The sequence below is a fragment of the Silene latifolia genome, chromosome 1, assembly GCF_048544455.1.
Source record: "Silene latifolia isolate original U9 population chromosome 1, ASM4854445v1, whole genome shotgun sequence".
NCBI lineage: Eukaryota > Viridiplantae > Streptophyta > Magnoliopsida > Caryophyllales > Caryophyllaceae > Silene > Silene latifolia.
Genome location: NC_133526.1, coordinates 78193 through 96965, shown reverse-complemented (window position 1 = coordinate 96965; position 18773 = coordinate 78193). Strand labels below are relative to the sequence as shown.

At 38.3% G+C, this 18773-nt stretch overlaps 4 protein-coding genes and 1 long non-coding RNA gene across 9 annotated transcripts; 3 read left to right on the top strand and 2 right to left on the bottom strand.

Moving 5' to 3' along the window:
- The first annotated feature begins 280 nt into the window (after window positions 1-280).
- LOC141591107 (putative pre-mRNA-splicing factor ATP-dependent RNA helicase DEAH2) lies at window positions 281-4809 on the top strand. 3 transcript variants are annotated; one of them, XR_012520672.1, is made up of 7 exons: window positions 281-718; window positions 1550-1752; window positions 1843-2927; window positions 3400-3616; window positions 3879-4117; window positions 4232-4350; window positions 4462-4809. XR_012520672.1 is itself a non-coding variant. In XM_074411537.1 (7 exons), exons 1-7 carry the CDS (start codon window positions 413-415, stop codon window positions 4586-4588), a joined length of 2205 nt encoding a protein of 734 aa, XP_074267638.1. In that variant the 5' UTR covers window positions 281-412; the 3' UTR covers window positions 4589-4809. The 3 variants fall into 3 exon arrangements, 1 of the variants encoding a protein (XP_074267638.1); XR_012520668.1 differs by having other exon boundaries at window positions 3392-3616; XM_074411537.1 differs by having other exon boundaries at window positions 3491-3616.
- A 556-nt stretch (window positions 4810-5365) lies between these two features.
- Window positions 5366-6952, top strand: LOC141591085 (nifU-like protein 1, chloroplastic). The gene is made up of 3 exons (XM_074411528.1): window positions 5366-5825; window positions 6365-6501; window positions 6625-6952. Exons 1-3 carry the CDS (start codon window positions 5510-5512, stop codon window positions 6811-6813), a joined length of 642 nt encoding a protein of 213 aa, XP_074267629.1. The 5' UTR covers window positions 5366-5509; the 3' UTR covers window positions 6814-6952.
- A 1313-nt stretch (window positions 6953-8265) lies between these two features.
- LOC141591045 (SWR1-complex protein 4) lies at window positions 8266-13328 on the bottom strand. Of its 2 annotated transcripts, none has more exons than XM_074411511.1 (17): window positions 13059-13328; window positions 12881-12967; window positions 12705-12770; window positions 12563-12622; window positions 12333-12389; window positions 12029-12158; window positions 11872-11939; window positions 11664-11756; window positions 11489-11536; window positions 10586-10726; window positions 10237-10347; window positions 9428-9523; window positions 9277-9348; window positions 9063-9117; window positions 8923-8957; window positions 8733-8817; window positions 8266-8575 (listed from the first exon to the last, which is right to left on the bottom strand). In XM_074411511.1, exons 1-16 carry the CDS (start codon window positions 13173-13175, stop codon window positions 8743-8745), a joined length of 1311 nt encoding a protein of 436 aa, XP_074267612.1. In that variant the 5' UTR covers window positions 13176-13328; the 3' UTR covers window positions 8266-8575; window positions 8733-8742. The 2 variants fall into 2 exon arrangements, with proteins under 2 accessions (XP_074267612.1, XP_074267616.1); XM_074411515.1 differs by having other exon boundaries at window positions 8355-8577; window positions 8740-8817; window positions 13059-13314.
- Window positions 13329-14069: 741 nt separating this feature from the next.
- LOC141591096 (uncharacterized) lies at window positions 14070-15274 on the top strand. The gene is made up of 3 exons (XR_012520656.1): window positions 14070-14144; window positions 14674-14749; window positions 14853-15274. It is a non-coding gene; the product is annotated as an uncharacterized LOC141591096 (long non-coding RNA).
- Window positions 15275-15827: 553 nt separating this feature from the next.
- Window positions 15828-18322, bottom strand: LOC141591065 (putative pectinesterase 53). 2 transcript variants are annotated; one of them, XM_074411519.1, is made up of 5 exons: window positions 17877-18322; window positions 16976-17165; window positions 16659-16862; window positions 16306-16541; window positions 15828-16197 (listed from the first exon to the last, which is right to left on the bottom strand). In XM_074411519.1, the coding sequence occupies exons 1-5, from the start codon at window positions 18197-18199 to the stop codon at window positions 16041-16043; spliced, it is 1110 nt and encodes a 369-aa protein (XP_074267620.1). In that variant the 5' UTR covers window positions 18200-18322; the 3' UTR covers window positions 15828-16040. The 2 variants fall into 2 exon arrangements, with proteins under 2 accessions (XP_074267620.1, XP_074267621.1); XM_074411520.1 differs by having other exon boundaries at window positions 15916-16192; window positions 17877-18316.
- Between the last annotated feature and the right edge of the window lie 451 nt (window positions 18323-18773).

The following is an 18773-nucleotide window of genomic DNA, read 5'->3' as shown; positions in this document are numbered from 1 at the left end:
GGGTCAATATCAAATTGGTCATTGATTATCAAGTCGTGTCAAGTTACAGGTCATAGTCGGGTTGGTTTTGGTTTGCAAAATTCTCGAGTTCTGTTGGGTCGAGTTTCCTGGGAGTTGGGTTATCTTCATGAAAGAAGTCTCGGTTAAATGGAGTCATGAGGTGGGCGAAGATGGTGTCGGCCCATGGACTTAAAAACATAATAATATGAGCGTGGTAGCCCAGTCCAGTAATTAGAGTTAAGCCGACTTAATTACCAAAAACCAAAGCGAGAAGAAGAGAGTGTGTACATTACTTAAAAGCCTCAAGGCATATTCTATTTCTCCTCTTGACTTCGCCTCTATTGTTTCTCTCTCCTAGGGTTTGGTTTGGTTTTGTTAATTAGCGATAAATTAGGGTAACAATCAATCAATAATGGGGACTGAGAGAAAGAGGAAGGTTAGTTTATTCGACGTCGTGGATGAGAGCGCCATCCCTGGTAACAACAACAACAACAAGCTTCTTAAATCTAACGGCACCATGTTCAACGCCGCCGCCGCTAATCTTAATCCCTCCGTTAATCCCTGGAATCTTCGTCCTTATTCTGCTAGATTCTTCGAGATTCTTGAAAAGCGTAAATCCTTACCGGTTTGGCAGCAGAAAAAGGATTTCCTTGATGTCTTGAAGAATAATCAGACTATTATTCTTGTCGGTGAAACCGGTAGTGGTAAAACTACTCAGGTCAGTTTTGTTTTTCTTTCTTTTTTTACCTTTGATTAAAATACCCCTCACAAGAGCGGCCATATACTCAGGAGTATTTATTATGTTCTAGTTTGATCCTTTGTCCCGTAGAATAAAAAGGGTAAACAAATGAATGATACGGAAGGTTGCTATTGTTTGTAGACCACCGCTATTATTTCTATGTGTTCTATTAATTGGCAATAAGAGATTCATTATGGAGCACATACATAGTGGTATTAGGGATTTTCGTGATCTGTATTCAAGGACAAATTATAATAGAATGGTAATTATTCTTTTTCAGTGGCAATGATTCTGATGTTTGCTTCATGTTTAGCTAGTTTACTTTAATTGATACCCTCATTTACCTGTGCTCTATCATCCGATCTGACTTAGTTGTTGGAATTCTTTTTTGTCGGATTTCTCGAAACCCAATTGTTAGCAGAACAAGTTGTCCTTTTATGTGAATTAGCAATCATGAGTTTGATTGCTGAATATTTTTGATCACAACTGCTAAAGGTGTTATCTTTGGAGTTTAGAACATAATGTTTGAAGGGATAGATCTGTGAATACTTTTGGGGTGCTCTTGATGTCCTTGTTAACTGCAGATAAAGTTCTTCCTTTTTTTGAATTAACAAGTAGGAGTCTAGTTGCCTGATTACTTGCCATACAACTGTTAAAGGTGATAACTTTGGCCTAGAGAGTTTAGGGATACTCTTCAGCTTTATCCTCTTGTTTTTGATTGAGTGGATGTGTAGGGATCTTTTTCGGGGATTGTGTTCATATCCTTTACCCCTATTTACAATTACGGCTTTGGTTGAATCACATTGGCAGATTCCTCAATTTGTTCTGGAAGCAGTTGAGTTAGAAACTGCTGATAAACGAAGGAAGATGATGGTTGCTTGTACACAGCCTCGTAGAGTTGCGGCAATGTCTGTCTCCCGTAGGGTTGCAGAGGAAATGGACGTAACTTTGGGAGAAGAAGTTGGTTATAGCATCCGGTTCGAGGACTGCAGCAGCGCAAAAACAGTTTTGAAGTATGTATGCCTTTTTTTTTCGCAAATTATATGTTTATATTCGTGTGTTGTACATTTCCATAAGATTCTTTGTTACCTATGTGTTTGTAGGTATTTGACAGATGGTATGCTTCTGAGAGAAGCAATGACAGATCCACTCCTCGAGAGATACAAAGTTATAGTCCTCGATGAAGCGCACGAGAGAACTTTGGCTACAGATGTGCTCTTTGGACTTTTGAAAGAAGTTTTGAAAAACAGACCTGACTTGAAGTTGGTAGTTATGAGTGCTACTCTTGAAGCCGAGAAGTTTCAAGGATATTTTAGTGATGCACCTCTTATGAAAGTTCCTGGCAGGCTCCATCCTGTGGAGATATTTTACACCCAAGAGCCTGAAAGAGATTACTTAGAAGCAGCTATCCGGACGGTTGTACAGATACACATGTGTGAACCTGTTGGCGACATTCTTGTCTTTCTTACCGGAGAGGAAGAGATAGAGGATGCATGTCGTAAAATCAATAAAGAAGTTGCCAACCTAGGCGATCAAGTCGGTCCTGTAAAAGTAGTCCCGTTGTACTCTACTCTCCCTCCTGCAATGCAGCAGAAGATATTTGAAGCTGCTCCACCACCTGTAAAAGAAGGAGGTCCTGCTGGAAGGAAAATTGTGGTGTCTACTAACATCGCAGAAACATCTTTGACCATCGATGGTATAGTTTACGTTATTGACCCTGGTTTTGCTAAACAAAAAGTGTATAATCCTAGAGTTCGTGTGGAGTCCTTGTTGGTCTCTCCCATATCGAAGGCTAGTGCACATCAAAGAGCTGGTCGTGCTGGAAGAACTCAACCAGGAAAATGCTTCAGGTTGTACACAGAGAAAAGTTTCCATAATGACCTCCAGCCTCAGACTTATCCAGAGATATTACGGTCTAATCTTGCAAATACGGTGCTTACATTGAAGAAATTGGGAATTGATGATTTGGTGCATTTTGATTTCATGGATCCTCCTGCCCCAGAGACACTGATGCGAGCATTGGAGGTCCTGAATTACCTCGGGGCATTGGATGATGAAGGTAATTTGACCAAGCTTGGCACAATCATGAGTGAATTTCCACTGGACCCTCAGATGGCGAAGATGCTTGTTGTCAGTCCTGAGTTCAACTGTTCCAATGAAATTCTTTCGATTTCAGCAATGCTTTCAGGTAACCTTCTCTGTTATTGTATATTTCAAAATCATGGAGTCTCATATCTGCGTTATTGAGTATTTGCTTTAGTTTGCAAGGGACAAAGGAATGTCCCTGGAAGTATTCATACATACATGTCTTATGCCCCACATTCTTTTCCCTGTTTTTAAATTCAAAAGTATGGAGTCCCCATCTGTTATACAGAGGTGTTTGCATGTATTGCGAAGTTTGTGTCTGAAAGTATGCCCACACAGCGCCCACACAGCGTCTTCTTACACATATAATCTATATATGCATAGGGCATACGTTGTTACACTTGCTCAGTATGCCAAGTTTGTCGTTGCATCTGGTTGAAATCATGTGCATTGTGTCTTTTTAAGTCTGTATAGGTCACCATCAGCAACTATTTAGCCTGGGTTTCATGCCCTTGGTTGGCATGTACCATAGTGTTTCTAAGTAAGTGCTGATGAAGATAGTTCCAGTTTTTCAGTATTTTCTCATCAAGCAAATGGTATCGTCTCGCCTCTATGCATCTGCTGACCTCCGTGGGCCTCGTCTGTGATAACAATTACTTTATTTAGTACCCAATTGCTTTGTGAGGCCTCGGGAGGCCCAGAAAGCTGCAGATGAAGCAAAAGCTAGGTTTGGACACATTGACGGGGATCACCTCACTCTGTTGAATGTATATCACGCCTTCAAACAGAACCGTAAGTCACTTTTCCCTTTTTCTGTTTGTTTCCTTATAATGCGAAAACTTAGATAACATTATTTTATTGCGAAAAACGTGGGCAAAATTGTGCTATGGATTTGGGGTGAGCTTTTAGAGTTTTGAATTGAAAACTCAACTGAAGTCTTTATAAGCTCTCTGCATTCAACCATTGTACGGTTTTGCCCATTCTGGGATTTGTCCGAGGGTGTTTGTTTGCTCATCATAATTACTCATTTATTTTTCACTCAATGACATGACAGAGGAGGACTCAAACTGGTGTTACGAGAATTTTATCAACTTCAGGGCTATGAAGTCGGCTGAAAACGTGAGGATGCAGTTAGAGCGCATTATGGTTAGATACAACCTCAAGTGCTGCAGCACCAACTTTAACAGCAGAGATTACTATCTCAACATAAGGAAAGCGATGCTAGCAGGATACTTCATGCAAGTTGCTCACCTGGAAAGAACAGGACACTACCTGACCGTGAAAGATAACCAAGTGAGTTAGATTCTGACATACTTATATTTGTTTTGTGTGTTTTAAATCTTCTCCTAGATTATTTTTTCTTCAACAAGTTCATTTCTTGACCATCTGGTGTTTAACTGTTTCAAGGTCGTTCACCTGCACCCTTCAAATTGCTTGGATCATAAGCCCGAGTGGGTCATATACAACGAATATGTGTTGACCAGTCGGAATTTCATCCGTACAGTTACTGATATTCGTGGAGAATGGTAAGTTTTCATATCCCTCGACATTGCTTTGATTTGCTCCTTGATTCTACTACATGCTCTCAATCCATGGAACAATCTCTTAATGTGAGATTTTTTTGTTATCTGGAGCAGGCTTGTTGATATAGCACCACATTATTACGATCTGATAAACTTCCCCAACTGTGAGGCGAAACGGGTACTTGAGAAGCTGTACAAAAAGCGTGAGAAAGATAGGGAAGAGAGCAAGAACAAGAGCTAGGGTGTTTAGGATTGGGAAACGCGTGGGTGCTACTAGTCGAGGAAGGGAGCTTTGTTTCTATGGATACTTGCCATTTTTGAAGCTGCCTATTCCTAAATTTATGCTATAGTTTCATAATTATTTTGTATGACTTGGCTCCATGTTTGAATTTTGAGCGTGTAATGACTTTTAAAGATATGTTCAATTGATTTCTTAATGTTAAGATTGTTGTTATATGCCTATTAGCTGAAAATGCCATTACTCTATCAAAGAGGCAGTGCCAGTTATGTTAAGACTTGTGACTTGTGACTTGTGAGGAGTTGCACCGGCACGGCATTGATTTTGTACGCCACATTAGTATCATAGTGCCTGCCAAAACACTTTGGTGGGTGCACCAGGGGAATATCATACATATTCTCTCATGGTTGTCCACTTTGGTTTTGTCGAACAGTTTGAATATGGTTTATTACTCTTCTTGAGGTTAGTTAATCATAATTGACTGTAAGTGATGTGAACATCCTCCGTCAATTATCCTATTTTGGCGATGATTGTTTATCAATGACATGAATATCCCTTTTATTTATCTGAAGATTGCGCCACGGTGGTTAATATCCCATATTATCCATAAAAAACCATAAAAGGGGGTGAGAGAAGGAAGCGCGTGGGGTGGGTCACCTGTCTCCTCTACCCATTTCCACTCACAAATTAACCGTCTTAAGATCATCGAGATTCGGACCGTCTTTGAGGAGGCCTCTTGTAAAGTATATTAATAATCAGGTTTGAAAATCATTTTAAGTTAAGAGGGAGCTCTATAATAATCAGGTATGAGACTCGTTTTTAAGTTAAGACGGCCTTAAATTGTGAGTTAAACGAAAAAGAGGCTATCATTTGAGCAGCTGAATCCTGGAATTGTAGGATCCACCTTCCACCGTTTTGTTTAGAATGGCTTCACAAATATCATCAGCTACTTTATTGAATAATCCCTCAATTAATCTCCCCAAACTTGCACTTAACTCCCGTAAAACTCCATGCTTTGCTACGTTTGGTGGGAAAAGATTGAAACTTGTGAGATGGGCAATTAGATCATCATCGTCGTCGTCATCAAATGGGTCGGTGTATTCATCATCAAAGAAATATGAGCTGAATAGTGAGAACGTTGACTTGGTGTTGGAAGAAGTTCGGCCTTATCTAATTGCTGATGGTGGTAATGTTGATGTTGTTTCTGTTGAACATGGTATCATTTCCCTCCAACTTCAAGGTTAGCTTCCCCCCTCCTCTTTTTCATTTCTTATCCTTTTTATCTTTTTCATTTCTTTGCTTGTGTATAACTATTTGTACATGAATTTGGTAGCTTTATATATAATAAATAAAGGTGTAGTCTTTGATTGTTAGTTTCTAGCTAGTAGATTCAAGTTCCAAGGTAAATTGTTGGGAAAGGTGGAATCTTGGATTATCAACTCTGAGAGGTAAAAAATGTTGGCTTGCAATCTCAGTTGTGCCGTGCCAACCTTGTGTTATTAACTTTGTATCCTTTGTATATTGGGGACTTGGGATTTGGTGGTGAATTGAAGCTATGTATGGTTGTAATCTAGCCTGCTGCCTTGAGAGTTGATAACACAACACTTGAAATGCATCTGTTTCTTCTAATATTTCCTCAACTCTAGATGTTACAAGGTTGAAAAGCTGTTCATATAATAATATCTTCCATACAATATATGGTTCTAATCTAGCCTGCTGCTTTCAGACTTGATAAAGGTTCGGTTTGTGAGTGTAGTAGTGGTTTGTATTGGATGGCAGGTGCATGTGGGAGTTGTCCTAGCTCTACAACAACTATGAAAATGGGGATAGAGCGAGTTCTCAAGGAGAAGTTTGGTGATGCAGTCAAGGATATCAGGCAAGTCAACGCAGAGCTACTAAATGAAACCACAGTTGAGGTATGTATGTTTAACTCTCCAACCTTGAAACAAGCATATATATATATATATATATATATATATATATATATATATATATATGCATGACAGTTAACCCTGATGAACCTTGTCTTGGTGTTTTAGGCGGTTAACCGTCATTTAGACATACTAAGGCCTGCTATAAAGAATTATGGAGGAGAGGTGGATGTTATAGCAATTCAAGGAGGAGATTGCACCGTGAAATATGATGGACCCGACACCATTGGTTCAGGAATTAAGGCTGCTATCAGAGAAAAGTTTCCAGAGATTGTTAATGTGCTCTTCACTAAATAGGTTATATGCTTTCCTTACATAAATTGTTAATGTATCCACTGTACAATTTTGTCTTTGATTTACAATTTTTATCATCGGAGCTTGGATATTATTAATACAATCTTCATCATCTGGATAGTACAACAACCAGTTGAAACAATATGATTCTCTGAATAAAATGCATTTCCGAGTCAACTTGTAAAAGTAGTATCATACAAACTGAGAACAAGAAATAAGGACAAACCCCAAGATCTTGTAAAGCCGACCTACTGAAATAAATTTCATGTCAAAGTTAGTTGCGTGCTAAGTTCCTATAGGCCTATTGTAGATTAACCAACAACAAATACCGGTTAGAATTACAAACAGAGAAACTATGATCGAGTGAGTACTCTCACTACTACAAATAAGGGCAAAGACAACGGAAAAACTACAACGATATGCTACCAACTGGAGTATGATGAAAGTGATAAAAGTTAATCAACATAATCCAACAATGGACCTCTAACATCAACAAATTGCTTGAAATTTATGTTAAAAACAACCAACCCAAACTGGTTCAACTTCATGTGCGCCTTATAAAAAACCATCATAAAATAGTGCTTAGTATGTTTAAATATCTTCTCCATCGTCTTGGAAGCCGCGAGTGCACGGATTTCATCCTCAATGATCCCATGTACGAGGTCATTCAAGTGGTTCGAGTTCATGACTGTTTTTGCGTAGAGCACAAGCGACGCCTTGTCGTTGACGTTTGGTCCGATAGTGAAGACAGCAGGAAGGAGGAAGGGGAATTTGTCTGCACTCATTGCTTGTATTTCGAAGGTGTAGTTTAGAGGGGAGACGATGAAGCGGACGTAGCGTTGGCCAGGGAGGATTAATGCCTTTTTAGCGATCTTAATGTCGGGGATTCTCCAACCTGTTATGGCTAAGTATTCTGTTGGTTCTGCTACTACGTAGTGTGGTACTCGTCCCATTGTTGTTGTTAATGATATTCTTCTTCTTTTTTGTTTTGTTTTTCAGCAAATAATGATATTCTTCTTCTTCTTCTTCTTCTTCTTCTTCTTCTTCTTCTTCTTCTTCTTGTTTTTGTACGTGTTCCTGTTGTTGTTGTTATGTGTTCTTGTTCTTCTTGTTGTTTATGAGACGTATATTTATAGTGGAATACTTGAGTTAGGAGAAATAATATTATTACTAAATATCTGATTTTCTTAAATCTAAAGTACTTTCCTAATATCATACTCCGTACTAGTTTGTTTTTGGTAAAAATACTTTCCTAAAATCATAGAAGTTGCTCCACTGGATATCATCATGCTCATGTCAGCAAACGCGTATACATGAAACTAGCTTAGCCTCCAAAAAGGGTCTTGTTCTTGCGGGCTGCGGCCACATTCAGCTTCCTAACTCGTTATCATCAGTTTATCTGGATTTTATACAGTTATTATAATTATCGACTATTCTTTTCCACTTCAATAGATATTTTCAAAATACATGACTCAAATTTTGATATATATTCCTTGCTACATGAACAACTGCTTCAAATTCGTGTCTGTTTCATAGAGGAGTGCTAACACTAGCTATTCTAGCATAGCGGACGAGATTCATGTATGGACATTACGATTTTGATATGCATAAAATTACACCAAATCTACTCATTTATCGTCATAACTCGGCTGAACTAAAACACAAGCCATATAAAACAGAAAATATGCTAAGCCTTCGTCATTGTTAGCAAGGATCTGAAGCTTTTCACACGGTTTCGATGCAACTCGACTTCAAATCAGCCTATCTGCATAAGCAACCGAACCACCAACTATTGATCGGACACAGAATTCACTAAGCTTTTGTATTATTCCAAACATGTTTTTAATCCTTTTTTACACTAAGACAAAAGACACCAATGTCATAAGATGAGGTGAAACATTCAGAACAAAGAATTGCTGTACCTTAGCTTGATCATCCATCTACTTTGAATTTACGAGCCCTTTTTGTTGCAGGAGATGAAGGAGCATCTGGTGGTCTTCCAGGACCCTACAAGTCACAATTATAAAATAAGAAACTCTTTCGTTAAGCTAATGAAACCTGCAGGGAAAACAGCATAATTATACACAAATGAATAAGACAGATTTTTAAGACCTTTCTTTTCTGATCCTTTTTGCCAACTCTATCACCTGTCATAAGATTAAGGAGTAATAATTAGTTCCTCTGCACAAAGAGCCTCCCCTTCACTGATTCTGCCAAGAAAAATAGGCAAATGCGAACTTGTAAATGATTACCTCCAAAATTCAATGCATCGGGAATAAAAGGGCGGTCTTGATCGCCAACACGGCGCTGTTAAACAGATAAATACCAAAATGTAAGTTCGAGTAAGAAAATGGTATAAATCCACGTATCATAAGTCAAAATATACTTGTAACTCCATCTATAACAGTATATAGCTTATATGGAGTACTATGTAGCTAAAAACAGCATGACAAATTAATTCCGTACCTTGGGTGTCCCTGGTGTATCAGCATATGCGCCATCACGGTAAGATGACCCGTCCGCTGCTTTGTACTGCAACTAATATTAGCATATACAGAAAATAAGTTGGTGAAGGGACAAGATAAAATGAAATGTGCAATCTCAGTCAGTGAAGTACCTGCTTCTGGAGATTCAGTAAAGTCAGTATCTCCTTTCTTAGCTCAAGATGCTCTGCACAAACAGCTTTCGTTGGAACCTTTGGTTTCAAATTAACCTGAAAGAAAGAAACCAATTTCATCTTATTCAAATATTAACAAGAAAGAAACAAAATGATCATAAGTTCGAACAATATGATAGATGAGTCAAACACATCATCAAACTAGGGCCAGATAAATTCCCAGTTTGCTCGAAAGCCTTAATAACTCCTTTTTGCTCTATATAATCCCTATCAATCTGTGAGAAAGGATCACCTTGCTGATGATCAAGCTCCTACATGTCTAGCATGGGTTGCTTCTATTTTTGAGCTTTCAGCACAAGGAATTCATTAGACATTGTGCGAATTAGCAAGCAAGGAGAACAACTCTTATTTAATACTTTTTAAAATTTAAGACAAGCAAATTGCACAACTTTTGCCAACTCTCCGGATAAAATCCAGTCAATGCATCCTTGAGCCAAATTGTATATGTAATATAGACGGACATGTAAGCTTAGACAACAGAAGTGACAATCAGGCACGATATGTACTTCAAAAGTAGCAATTTAGCATGATAACAATCAACACCAGGTGAAGCATAGCTCTCAGACTGCATTTTGTGGTCTGGAAGATGATTCAGTTATTTCAAAATGAGAACTTGATAGACGCTTAATTTTTAAGCAGTAACCAATGCACACTAAGTCACTAATGATGCTTAAGAATGTATACCTCTGCAAATGTATAACTACCTAGACAAAAAATGCAAGTCCTAAGAAAAAGAAATAAGGACAAACCCCAAGATCTTGTAAAGCCTCCTCAACCCGTTTGATGGACCTAGGGCCAGCCGTTGAGTTTGCAGCCTCCACCATTTTATCTAAAGCATAAGACCTCAAGTAGACCTGCAACTGAAATGCGTTTACAGTCTTAAGTTAAATGCTCACTTGTCCGAATTTCACAAAAATATATAAAATGAACTGTAGAAGGCATTGGCTAAAAGAGCAGATAACGGTCAGCTATAACTCTATAAGTATTGAACGAAACAAGAGGAAAGATAACATGTTACAAACTATTAAAGGAAGGATACTAAATTACAAATCACCAAGCAACGGGGAATTCCGAAAGGACAAAGATTTTGAAACTTACCATACGAACAGAGGCTGGAATAGTTGTAGTGTCTACTGCAGCAATTGCTGCAGCAGATGCAGATGGTGATACTTCATCAGGAGCAAGATCAGTATGTTCTGCAGCAACATCTTTTGCTGATGGTTTATCATCTTCTGCACTCTGGAGAGCAATATTCAGAAATCAAATTTATACACTCTTAACGGTAACTTTATAGGACAAACTTCAAATCACTATTATATACAAGCAGCCGAGGGCACAAACTCAAGTTCAGTTTATAAACAACTCATTTTACTATAATGCCATAGAGAATTGCGATCGCCTGACCAGTGACCACCTCTAGACTAAGTAGATTCAACTGGTCTGAATCAAAATATGCATATTGGAACCTTTTCAAAAAAAACTTTTTTAAAAGAGTCATGCAGGAAGGGAACATTTTAACTGAATATAGGCATTTATGTTACATCACCTACCATCATTAATAATGAGGCCAAAATAAAAGTAATCTATAAGTTTGGGATGGAAGTCACGGAAGAAATATTCAACAACTCCTAAAAGTCTAGACCAGTATATCCAACATTTTGCAGGTCTGAAGAGGATTCGTGCTCACACCTTATCTTTACATACGATGTATGCATTCTGTTCGATAAGTCCTCAATCATATTAGGCACAACGTTCTGAAATTAGAATTTAGAAGTTGCAGAAGTTTCCAGATAACTAGTTCAAACAAATAACTCACAGATTCTCAATTGAGCTTAAGCATATTTAACATTCAAGCTATACAAGGACAAAAAAGCATAAAATATAATCATGTAGTTCATCCTAATAACAGGCAGGAGCTTAAACTACAAAAATTCAACATGACTCATTTAATTACACAATACACAAAAGCCACATTGTGGAGACAGTAAACTCGTAACATACCTTAGACAACATACGTAACTCATGAATTCTTTTGGCTTCAGCAAGAACCTGCAAAACGATGCACACATGATGAAATCACAGAAGAAAACAGATGTACTTTAGTATCATTCAAGGTAAAAATTCTAAATGTCGCAGAAAAACTCTTTTCACCAAAATTTTGTAAACAAATTTAAACCTCAGCATCTTTGCGCTCTTGATGCTTAGATTGAGATAAGACCATCGATAAAGCACGCTTGCGTTCAGTTTCCTGTTGTGCATTGTATGGTTCCTAAAAACATAAAAGAGAACAGACTTACTTTAGTATCATTCAAGTGGGAGAGAAGTACACGGGAAAATGATAGTCTTACTCCAAGTCAAAAATCACAAGAAGGATTTAGGCATACCTTCACCAGTGGATGCCCTGATACCTCAGCAGGAGTTGGAGCTCTGGCGATCAATATCGTACGAGATACTGTAGGCAAGCAAAAAACAGGAGTCAAATAAAAAGGGTGTGGGAAAGAAGTAGTCGGTCACATTGGTATCATTAGATTAGTCAAATACCACAGTAGTACCGATCCTTCAATTCCTCCATGGTCCGAGGCGAAGGAAACCTATCGGCTATTACTACAAACCGAAGATCGAACCTTTCACATAGGTCAAACAATGTATCTGTTTCTTCCTTGGTCCATTTCTAGCAAAATGAAAAACCTCAGGAACCATAACACATTTTACAGATACATTACAAAAAAAAAAAGAACTCTTATACAAAGCCTTATAGGCTTTATGAGGTGGACAAAAATGTTTAGGCAAAATCATTAAGATATAAAACATGCACAAGATAGCGGAAAGCTCAAAAGATACCTACAGGATTAGTCAAGTACTTCTCATACTCTTCATCTGTATATCTTATAACATCAACCGACTGCAAGATCCACGCAAACACACAAAATTAGGAAGGAGTGAAGAACATCAGCAAATCCAAGTGCCAAACACCATTTTAATTGTGAAACAAAATCCGAGGGCACTCAGGACTCAGGTTCTAAAAATTCAGCTGGGAAACAAATTGGCAATGTTTTAATTGGTGGATTTGCATACCTTATTATACTTGGCGAAAGGGTAATCACCAGTTGGGGGGACACCGTTAACAACTCTGACCTAAAAGCGAAACCAAAATTTCATTAGTACTCACATGTGTTCCATATTCATTTACCTTAAGCAAATGGAAGAAAAAGAATACCCAATGGTAAAGTTCCAAGTCATCTTTGCGAGCCGAGTTTTTGAAAGACAACCACTGCCAGGTAACCTGATGTGACATGGATAAAGACGAAACAAGAATTCAGTTGAAATGAAGGGATAGCATAGCAGCAGTTAGATAAGGAAGAGAATAGTGTAGATAAAAGAGGAAAGACGGACCTTTTCATCGGAAGGCGGTCGCTTTTTGAGTTGAGAAGTGTCAATGGCAGGCATCAAAGGGGCGACTCCGCCAGTAAGCATGTACACCTATTCACAATTCATTCATTCATTCATTCTCAATCAATCAATCAATCAAATTAAACAATAATACAAAACAAAGAGTAGTAAAATAGCAGACCTCGCGAGATATGCCATCAGGCTTTCGATGATGTTCTTTTGGAGGTTTAGATTTCTTCTCAGCTGGATGATGTATATTCCCATTTTTAGGTATTCCTAGTATGTCCTTCGCATCCATCCGATGTTTTCTGGATTACGAATTGGATGAAATTGAGGAAAGATTTTGAATTAGCGCGAGTCAAAATTAGGGTTTGTTTTATACCCCAGAAATTGGTTCGAGCGCCAAAAGGGGGAAGAACTCAAATCAGCTTGTTAATGCAGAAAAAAGAAAAAACAGAAACTCAATTTCCTTCCAGCTGACGTGTCAGTTACTCCACCTGTACTGATTTTATTGGTTATATGACATTAATATTAATTAATCCGAGCTGGCATTTTTCAACCTTCCCGGCTTAAAAAGACGGGACGAAAATGAAATAGCGTCACCCAGCGGTATCAGACCTGACAATAAAACCCCTGCTTAAATCTTTCAAGAGCTCCTTCCACTAGAATAATCAAGTAGTATCTATCAAGCAAGCATGTTAATTCGGTTAGGAATTGTGTTAATTATAATATTGTCTGTAATCCCAATTAGATTAGAATCAGCAGTGATGAGCATTGATCTTGGTTCAGAATGGCTCAAAGTAGGTATCATCAACTTGAAACCAGGCCTTCCTCCAATTTCCGTCGCCATTAACGAAAGTCTCCTCATTTAATCGCATTTCACTCCGGAAATCGACTTATCGGTGAAGAAGCAGCCGGATTAATTGCGCGATATCCTCACAAAGTTTACGCTCAATTTCGCGACCTTATTTCCAAACCTTATCATCACACCAGCAGATTTATTGACTCTTACTACCTGCAATACCAAATTGTACAAGATTCTAGAGGACTTGCGGCTATTAAGGTTGATGATGATCAGGTTTATACGTTGGACGAAATGCTGGCTATGGTTTTTTATTATACGCTTCATTTGGCTGAGTACAGATTATTGGGCAGCATTCTCATGCAATCTTATAATTGGCTGCAAATTACTTCTGAACTTGCAGATTTTGAGTCATGCTGATCATTTCAGGAAGTGGCTGGACGAGAAGCAAGCTGAACAAGACAAGTAAGCTTTGTGTCTACCGGTTCTCTAAATTATTCGTAACCAAGTATATGGAGTAATATTTTTGTCTAAACTTGAGAGAGAACAAACGTCACACAACAGTTGCCACTGGTCCCGCAGAGTGAATTGCGTTTTTTGCATATTACTGCATACTTTATTTCCTCCTGTTCCTAAAGAGATTATGTGAAACCTATGCTCTACTGAAAGGTTAAAAACATCTTGGCGACACAAAAAGTAGTTCACATTGGAGAGAGTCTTATTATTTGAAGCTATAAATATTTGGCTTGGAATATATCGAATCCGCAGTTTGATTGTTGTCTGTCCCTAAAGAAGTGTGCTTCTGGGAATTTTAGTTCCTTAATAGCCCGCACATTCTTGTTCTCCTTTAGATAGATTGGCAGTGTCAGTGTCTCTCCTGCTGTTGTATTAAAGTCTTATATGAAGCAGCAAATAGGTCGCTTTTGTGCCTTTCAGAGTTTTGTCTAGCGCAAGAATTGATGCTTTAGGATTTTTAATGCGTGTATTGTCATAGGTCTCCTGCTTCAAGTGTGGCTGTTTTCACATCGGAGGAAGTTTATCAAAAGCTGGCCGCCGATCTTCAGGCAAAGGTAATGTTATATTAAGCAGTGAAATGAGATGGAAGATGAATAGTTACTCTCTGCCTTGTGGTGCCATATGTAGCTTCTCAATAATGGTTTATATTGTTTTCAGGTTGCAAATATAGATAGAATTCCAAAACCAAAGCCAAAGGCAGAGAAACCGGTAAAGAACGGGGAAGAATCTAGTTCCTCTTCTGATACTTCCCAGGAGAATTTTAGTAAGGAAGCTCCTGACAACACTCAAGGCTCAGTGACAAATAATGATACTGTAGAACCTGGGCATGAAGAATTGCGATGATATGCTCACTGGGTTGGCGAAGTGCATCTGTGATAGGTGGTTAACAGGCCTGTTTCTCCTGATGACATCCACTTCTGGCAGTTTTCGGACAAAGGTATCTTTTATTTCGATGGTTAAATACCTTACCTTCAAATTTTGTTAGTAAATAGCTGATCTACAGATACATAGTGCAGTGTATTAAAATCTTACACTTGTGGCTAACTTCACCATATAGAGAAAGTTATAAGATTGACGCGTTAAAATAGCTTTAATGTATGGGAGGGGGACTATCCTATCCTATAAGCCTATGTTTTCCTATACTCGATTGTATACAATCAGAGAAAGGCAGGAATGGCTGTCTGACTGAGCTTCATATAGAAAATCTGAGTTGTATTTCAAGCAACTTATCATCTGCAGCCTACTATTTATATGGAGTATTCTACTTTTCCGGAACATAGGAGGAATAAGTCAATTAGAACAATATTCTGAACAGTAATATTTAGCCATATAATACAACTGGATCTAGTTAGGGCTTTGGGGTTAATGAGAGGGAGCAGTGAAGCAAGCTAGTTTACTTTCACAAAAGAGTAGGAGACAATGTGGTCTTGTTATGCATATATTGAAAGCATGCATCAAACAAAACTCACCAAGTCTATGATATAACAAAACAAGATATATGAAGTATTTGCTTGGTTAGAAATGGTCAGGTAGTGATTCAAGAACTGTTAGTCACGTGAGGAGCATAGCAATGCCGCCCATTCCTAAATTCCGAACTATGGTTTTCAGAGTTGAAAGACATAGACAGTAGAGTGACAATTTTTAACAAATTGCAATTATTTTGAATAGCAAGTAATCATATAAGGTAAACATAAACGAGCTGAATATTCAGAATTGGTTAAATGTGTGTAATATTCTTCAGCTCTTCCTCTATCTTAGTTCACAAACCAATACTTAAATGTTTCCAAGAGTTATTACTTATGATTTAGGATATGTGAGTTTGTGGTAAGGGATATATTCAGGGTATTAGGTAAATGGGGTGACGAGCCAAGAATCGCCCTCCACAAAATGAGTGCCAACAAAAGGCTGAGCCTCTTCATCAGTAAGAGCCCGAGCCCAAGGTACCCTTCCTGTCATGTTAGATCCAGGTCCACTGCATTTGTATTCCCCGTAGTACACTGTCCTGCGGCAATTTATTAGTAGCACAAAAAGGTGGAGTTAGAAGTGCTGCACGTAGGTGAATGGTAAATTAGTTAAGAGATGAGAGGACTGAGGAGAGAGAAGAAGATACAAATTTCGAAGAGGGTTGCCCCAGTTGCTCCAGGCTTGAGGGAGCACAAGTTTGTCGAGGAAAGTGAAAGTAAAGACGACCCTAGAGTAATCTCCCCATGCCCTTCCCAAGTATACCAGTCCACTCCCAGTGACGCTGCAGTCCTTGAATGAAAAACCACTTGACATTGATGATGGGCTCCTCTTTTGGGCTGTTACTGAGGCCACCTTCTTTGCTATTGAGTTCAATGTGCAGTTCTGTGGAGGCCATACGTAATATCGGATCACACAGTAAATACTTTAATTTGTCCTCACCTATTGGCTATTGCATTGCAGTGGACTGGAAAACATAACCATGAGTGAAACAAAACAAACCTCATAGAAGGACCTTCCATAGCCAAAGATGAAGTCAACAGAGCCTTGAATAAAGCAATTGCGGAAATAGTGAAGGCCTTTGTGGTCGTAGAGGGTGTCTTGTGAACCGTAGAAGCTACAGTTATAAAAGGCGGCTTTGTTTCCTGATATCCTTAGAGCTACTGCTTGCTCCCCTGTCCTACCTACTTCATGTGGTGCCGTGTTCTACACGGAGTGCCATTTACAACACAATTAAATGAACATACAATCCATATTACACTATCTACATTTAAAAAACAAAGAAGAGTGGAAATAAAAGAGTGTCGAGGAAAGGGTACCTGAAAAATGATATTGAGAGCGATGAAGTAATCGGCGTCCACGCCAACGGTAGCAGTCTGGAAAGTGTTGAAAGTAGAACCGGCTCCACGGGTGATAGAGGCAGTGTCATTTCCCGTGATGGTTGGTGGGTTGTTTACGTCCCCCACAAAACTTATGAAGGGCTTTATTTTTGGAATGTGTATCTTCTCCCTTCCGTATTTTCCGTCAGCACGTCAAAATTCAGGATTCCTTGTCAGTTTTTTTCTCTTTTTTTGGGGGGGTAAGAGAGGGGGCATACAACTAGTTTAATATTACTCCGTACTATATAGGGGGATTTAAATACTAATATAGACATGCAATCTGCAACATGAGTATATAAGTCCATCTCTGTTGGACACCATGGAACATAGTTTAACTTTGCACGAATCGTCTCATACTGGACATAAGGGTCCATTGGTTGGTTAATGACTTAATGGTGTAGTAGTCAGAGTACACTTGAGACAATCATATGAGAATTGGCAAATTAAATACTACCCAGTATCGTTTATGGCTTTGTTGTTTTATTAAATTAGTATTCTGTAAGCTGACAGATGGCATGGATTTTGAATTTGAACTACTGTTAAGTTAGTTGTCGGTCCTATATTTGCACTACTTGACGCACTCAGCAATTCTTGAATCAAGGGATAATTACACTTTATTTCATTTAATACTTGGGTTTTATCAAGTTTTGACGTCATTTTTGAGACGTGAGCTTATCTGGCGTAAATATAAACAAATACCGAGTACTCAAATATGTATTCCTTTAATCCCAATTATTTATTTGGCTTTGGTTATATACGAGTATCTCATAAAAAAGACAGGCTATAGAAAGCAAATAAATGAATTAGACTAACGAGGGAGTATATATATGTAGTAGCATACCTATAAAGACCAGGAGCGATATGAAGAAGGAATCTGCGAGTGTTATTGGGAGGAATGGTATTGAGTGCTTGGGCAATACTAGTATAATCACCACTCCCGTCTTGGTTAATTATCAACCTTGTTGGATTACTCTCAGCATTTTCCAGCCTCACATCCAACACCTTGGTTGTGACTCCCTCTACTTGTTCCAGAGTGACCCTGCTCCTCCGGTGCTGATTTTTAACGTTCCAATGTAACCATTCTTCATAGGTTAACTCATTTGTAGCACTGGATATTTGGAGTTGCAAAACACAGAAAATGGATAAAAGAGGCAGTATCATCATAAAATGAAAGTAGCTAGCAGTGAGGGTTAAGAAGTTGAGTATGGACAAACTTGTATACTATTTATATTATAAATTATAATTATCCTACTCAGTACTATATTAATTCGGATTTTCTAACATGTGCCCTTAGGGTACATGATAATAAGCTAATTAGGGAAGGTTTGATGAGAATATATCATGACAAATTAGAGATAAAACTCATATTTACCATAATTTGTAATATAATGTTGAAAATCTTTCTATACTTAACTTATTACCATGTGCCCTAAGGGCACATGTTATAAAAACCCATATTAATTAAACTGTATACTACGTATGTTGAAGTATGTTATATTAAGCGAGCACATTATGCAGTAGTATGTATATATGTAGTATGATGAGATAATGGATCCAACCTTGCAATTGCCTTTTATTCATGCAGAGGTGATAGGTCCTCCTCCTCCTACAGTAGTAGTCCTACCCAAGGGAATATAATAATAATGGACCATCCATCCAATTTATGTCCTTATTAGTTGGACTTTATGACATCATAATCTACCTCATCCTTTCTTCAATTTTAAACCATTTTGTCATT

Excerpts from the sequence above, each read along its gene's own strand:
- LOC141591085 (XM_074411528.1), top strand. The coding sequence starts at position 5,510 with ATGGCTTCACAAATATCATCAGCTACTTTATTGAATAATCCCTCAATT. Across the intron at positions 5,826-6,364 it reads CATTTCCCTCCAACTTCAAG|GTGCATGTGGGAGTTGTCCT; the intron begins GTTAGCTTCCCC and ends ATTGGATGGCAG. Across the intron at positions 6,502-6,624 it reads TAAATGAAACCACAGTTGAG|GCGGTTAACCGTCATTTAGA; the intron begins GTATGTATGTTT and ends TTGGTGTTTTAG.
- LOC141591065 (XM_074411519.1), bottom strand. The coding sequence starts at position 18,199 with ATGATGATACTGCCTCTTTTATCCATTTTCTGTGTTTTGCAACTCCAA. Across the intron at positions 17,166-17,876 it reads ATCGCTCCTGGTCTTTATAG|GGAGAAGATACACATTCCAA; the intron begins GTATGCTACTAC and ends AAAATACGGAAG. Across the intron at positions 16,198-16,305 it reads GGCAACCCTCTTCGAAATTT|GACAGTGTACTACGGGGAAT; the intron begins GTATCTTCTTCT and ends AAATTGCCGCAG.
- LOC141591045 (XM_074411511.1), bottom strand. The coding sequence starts at position 13,175 with ATGGATGCGAAGGACATACTAGGAATACCTAAAAATGGGAATATACAT. Across the intron at positions 10,348-10,585 it reads TTCCAGCCTCTGTTCGTATG|TTGCAGGTCTACTTGAGGTC; the intron begins GTAAGTTTCAAA and ends AACGCATTTCAG. Across the intron at positions 9,349-9,427 it reads TACTGAATCTCCAGAAGCAG|TTGCAGTACAAAGCAGCGGA; the intron begins GTACTTCACTGA and ends TGCTAATATTAG.
- LOC141591107 (XM_074411537.1), top strand. The coding sequence starts at position 413 with ATGGGGACTGAGAGAAAGAGGAAGGTTAGTTTATTCGACGTCGTGGAT. Across the intron at positions 1,753-1,842 it reads AGCGCAAAAACAGTTTTGAA|GTATTTGACAGATGGTATGC; the intron begins GTATGTATGCCT and ends ATGTGTTTGTAG. Across the intron at positions 4,351-4,461 it reads ACTGATATTCGTGGAGAATG|GCTTGTTGATATAGCACCAC; the intron begins GTAAGTTTTCAT and ends TATCTGGAGCAG.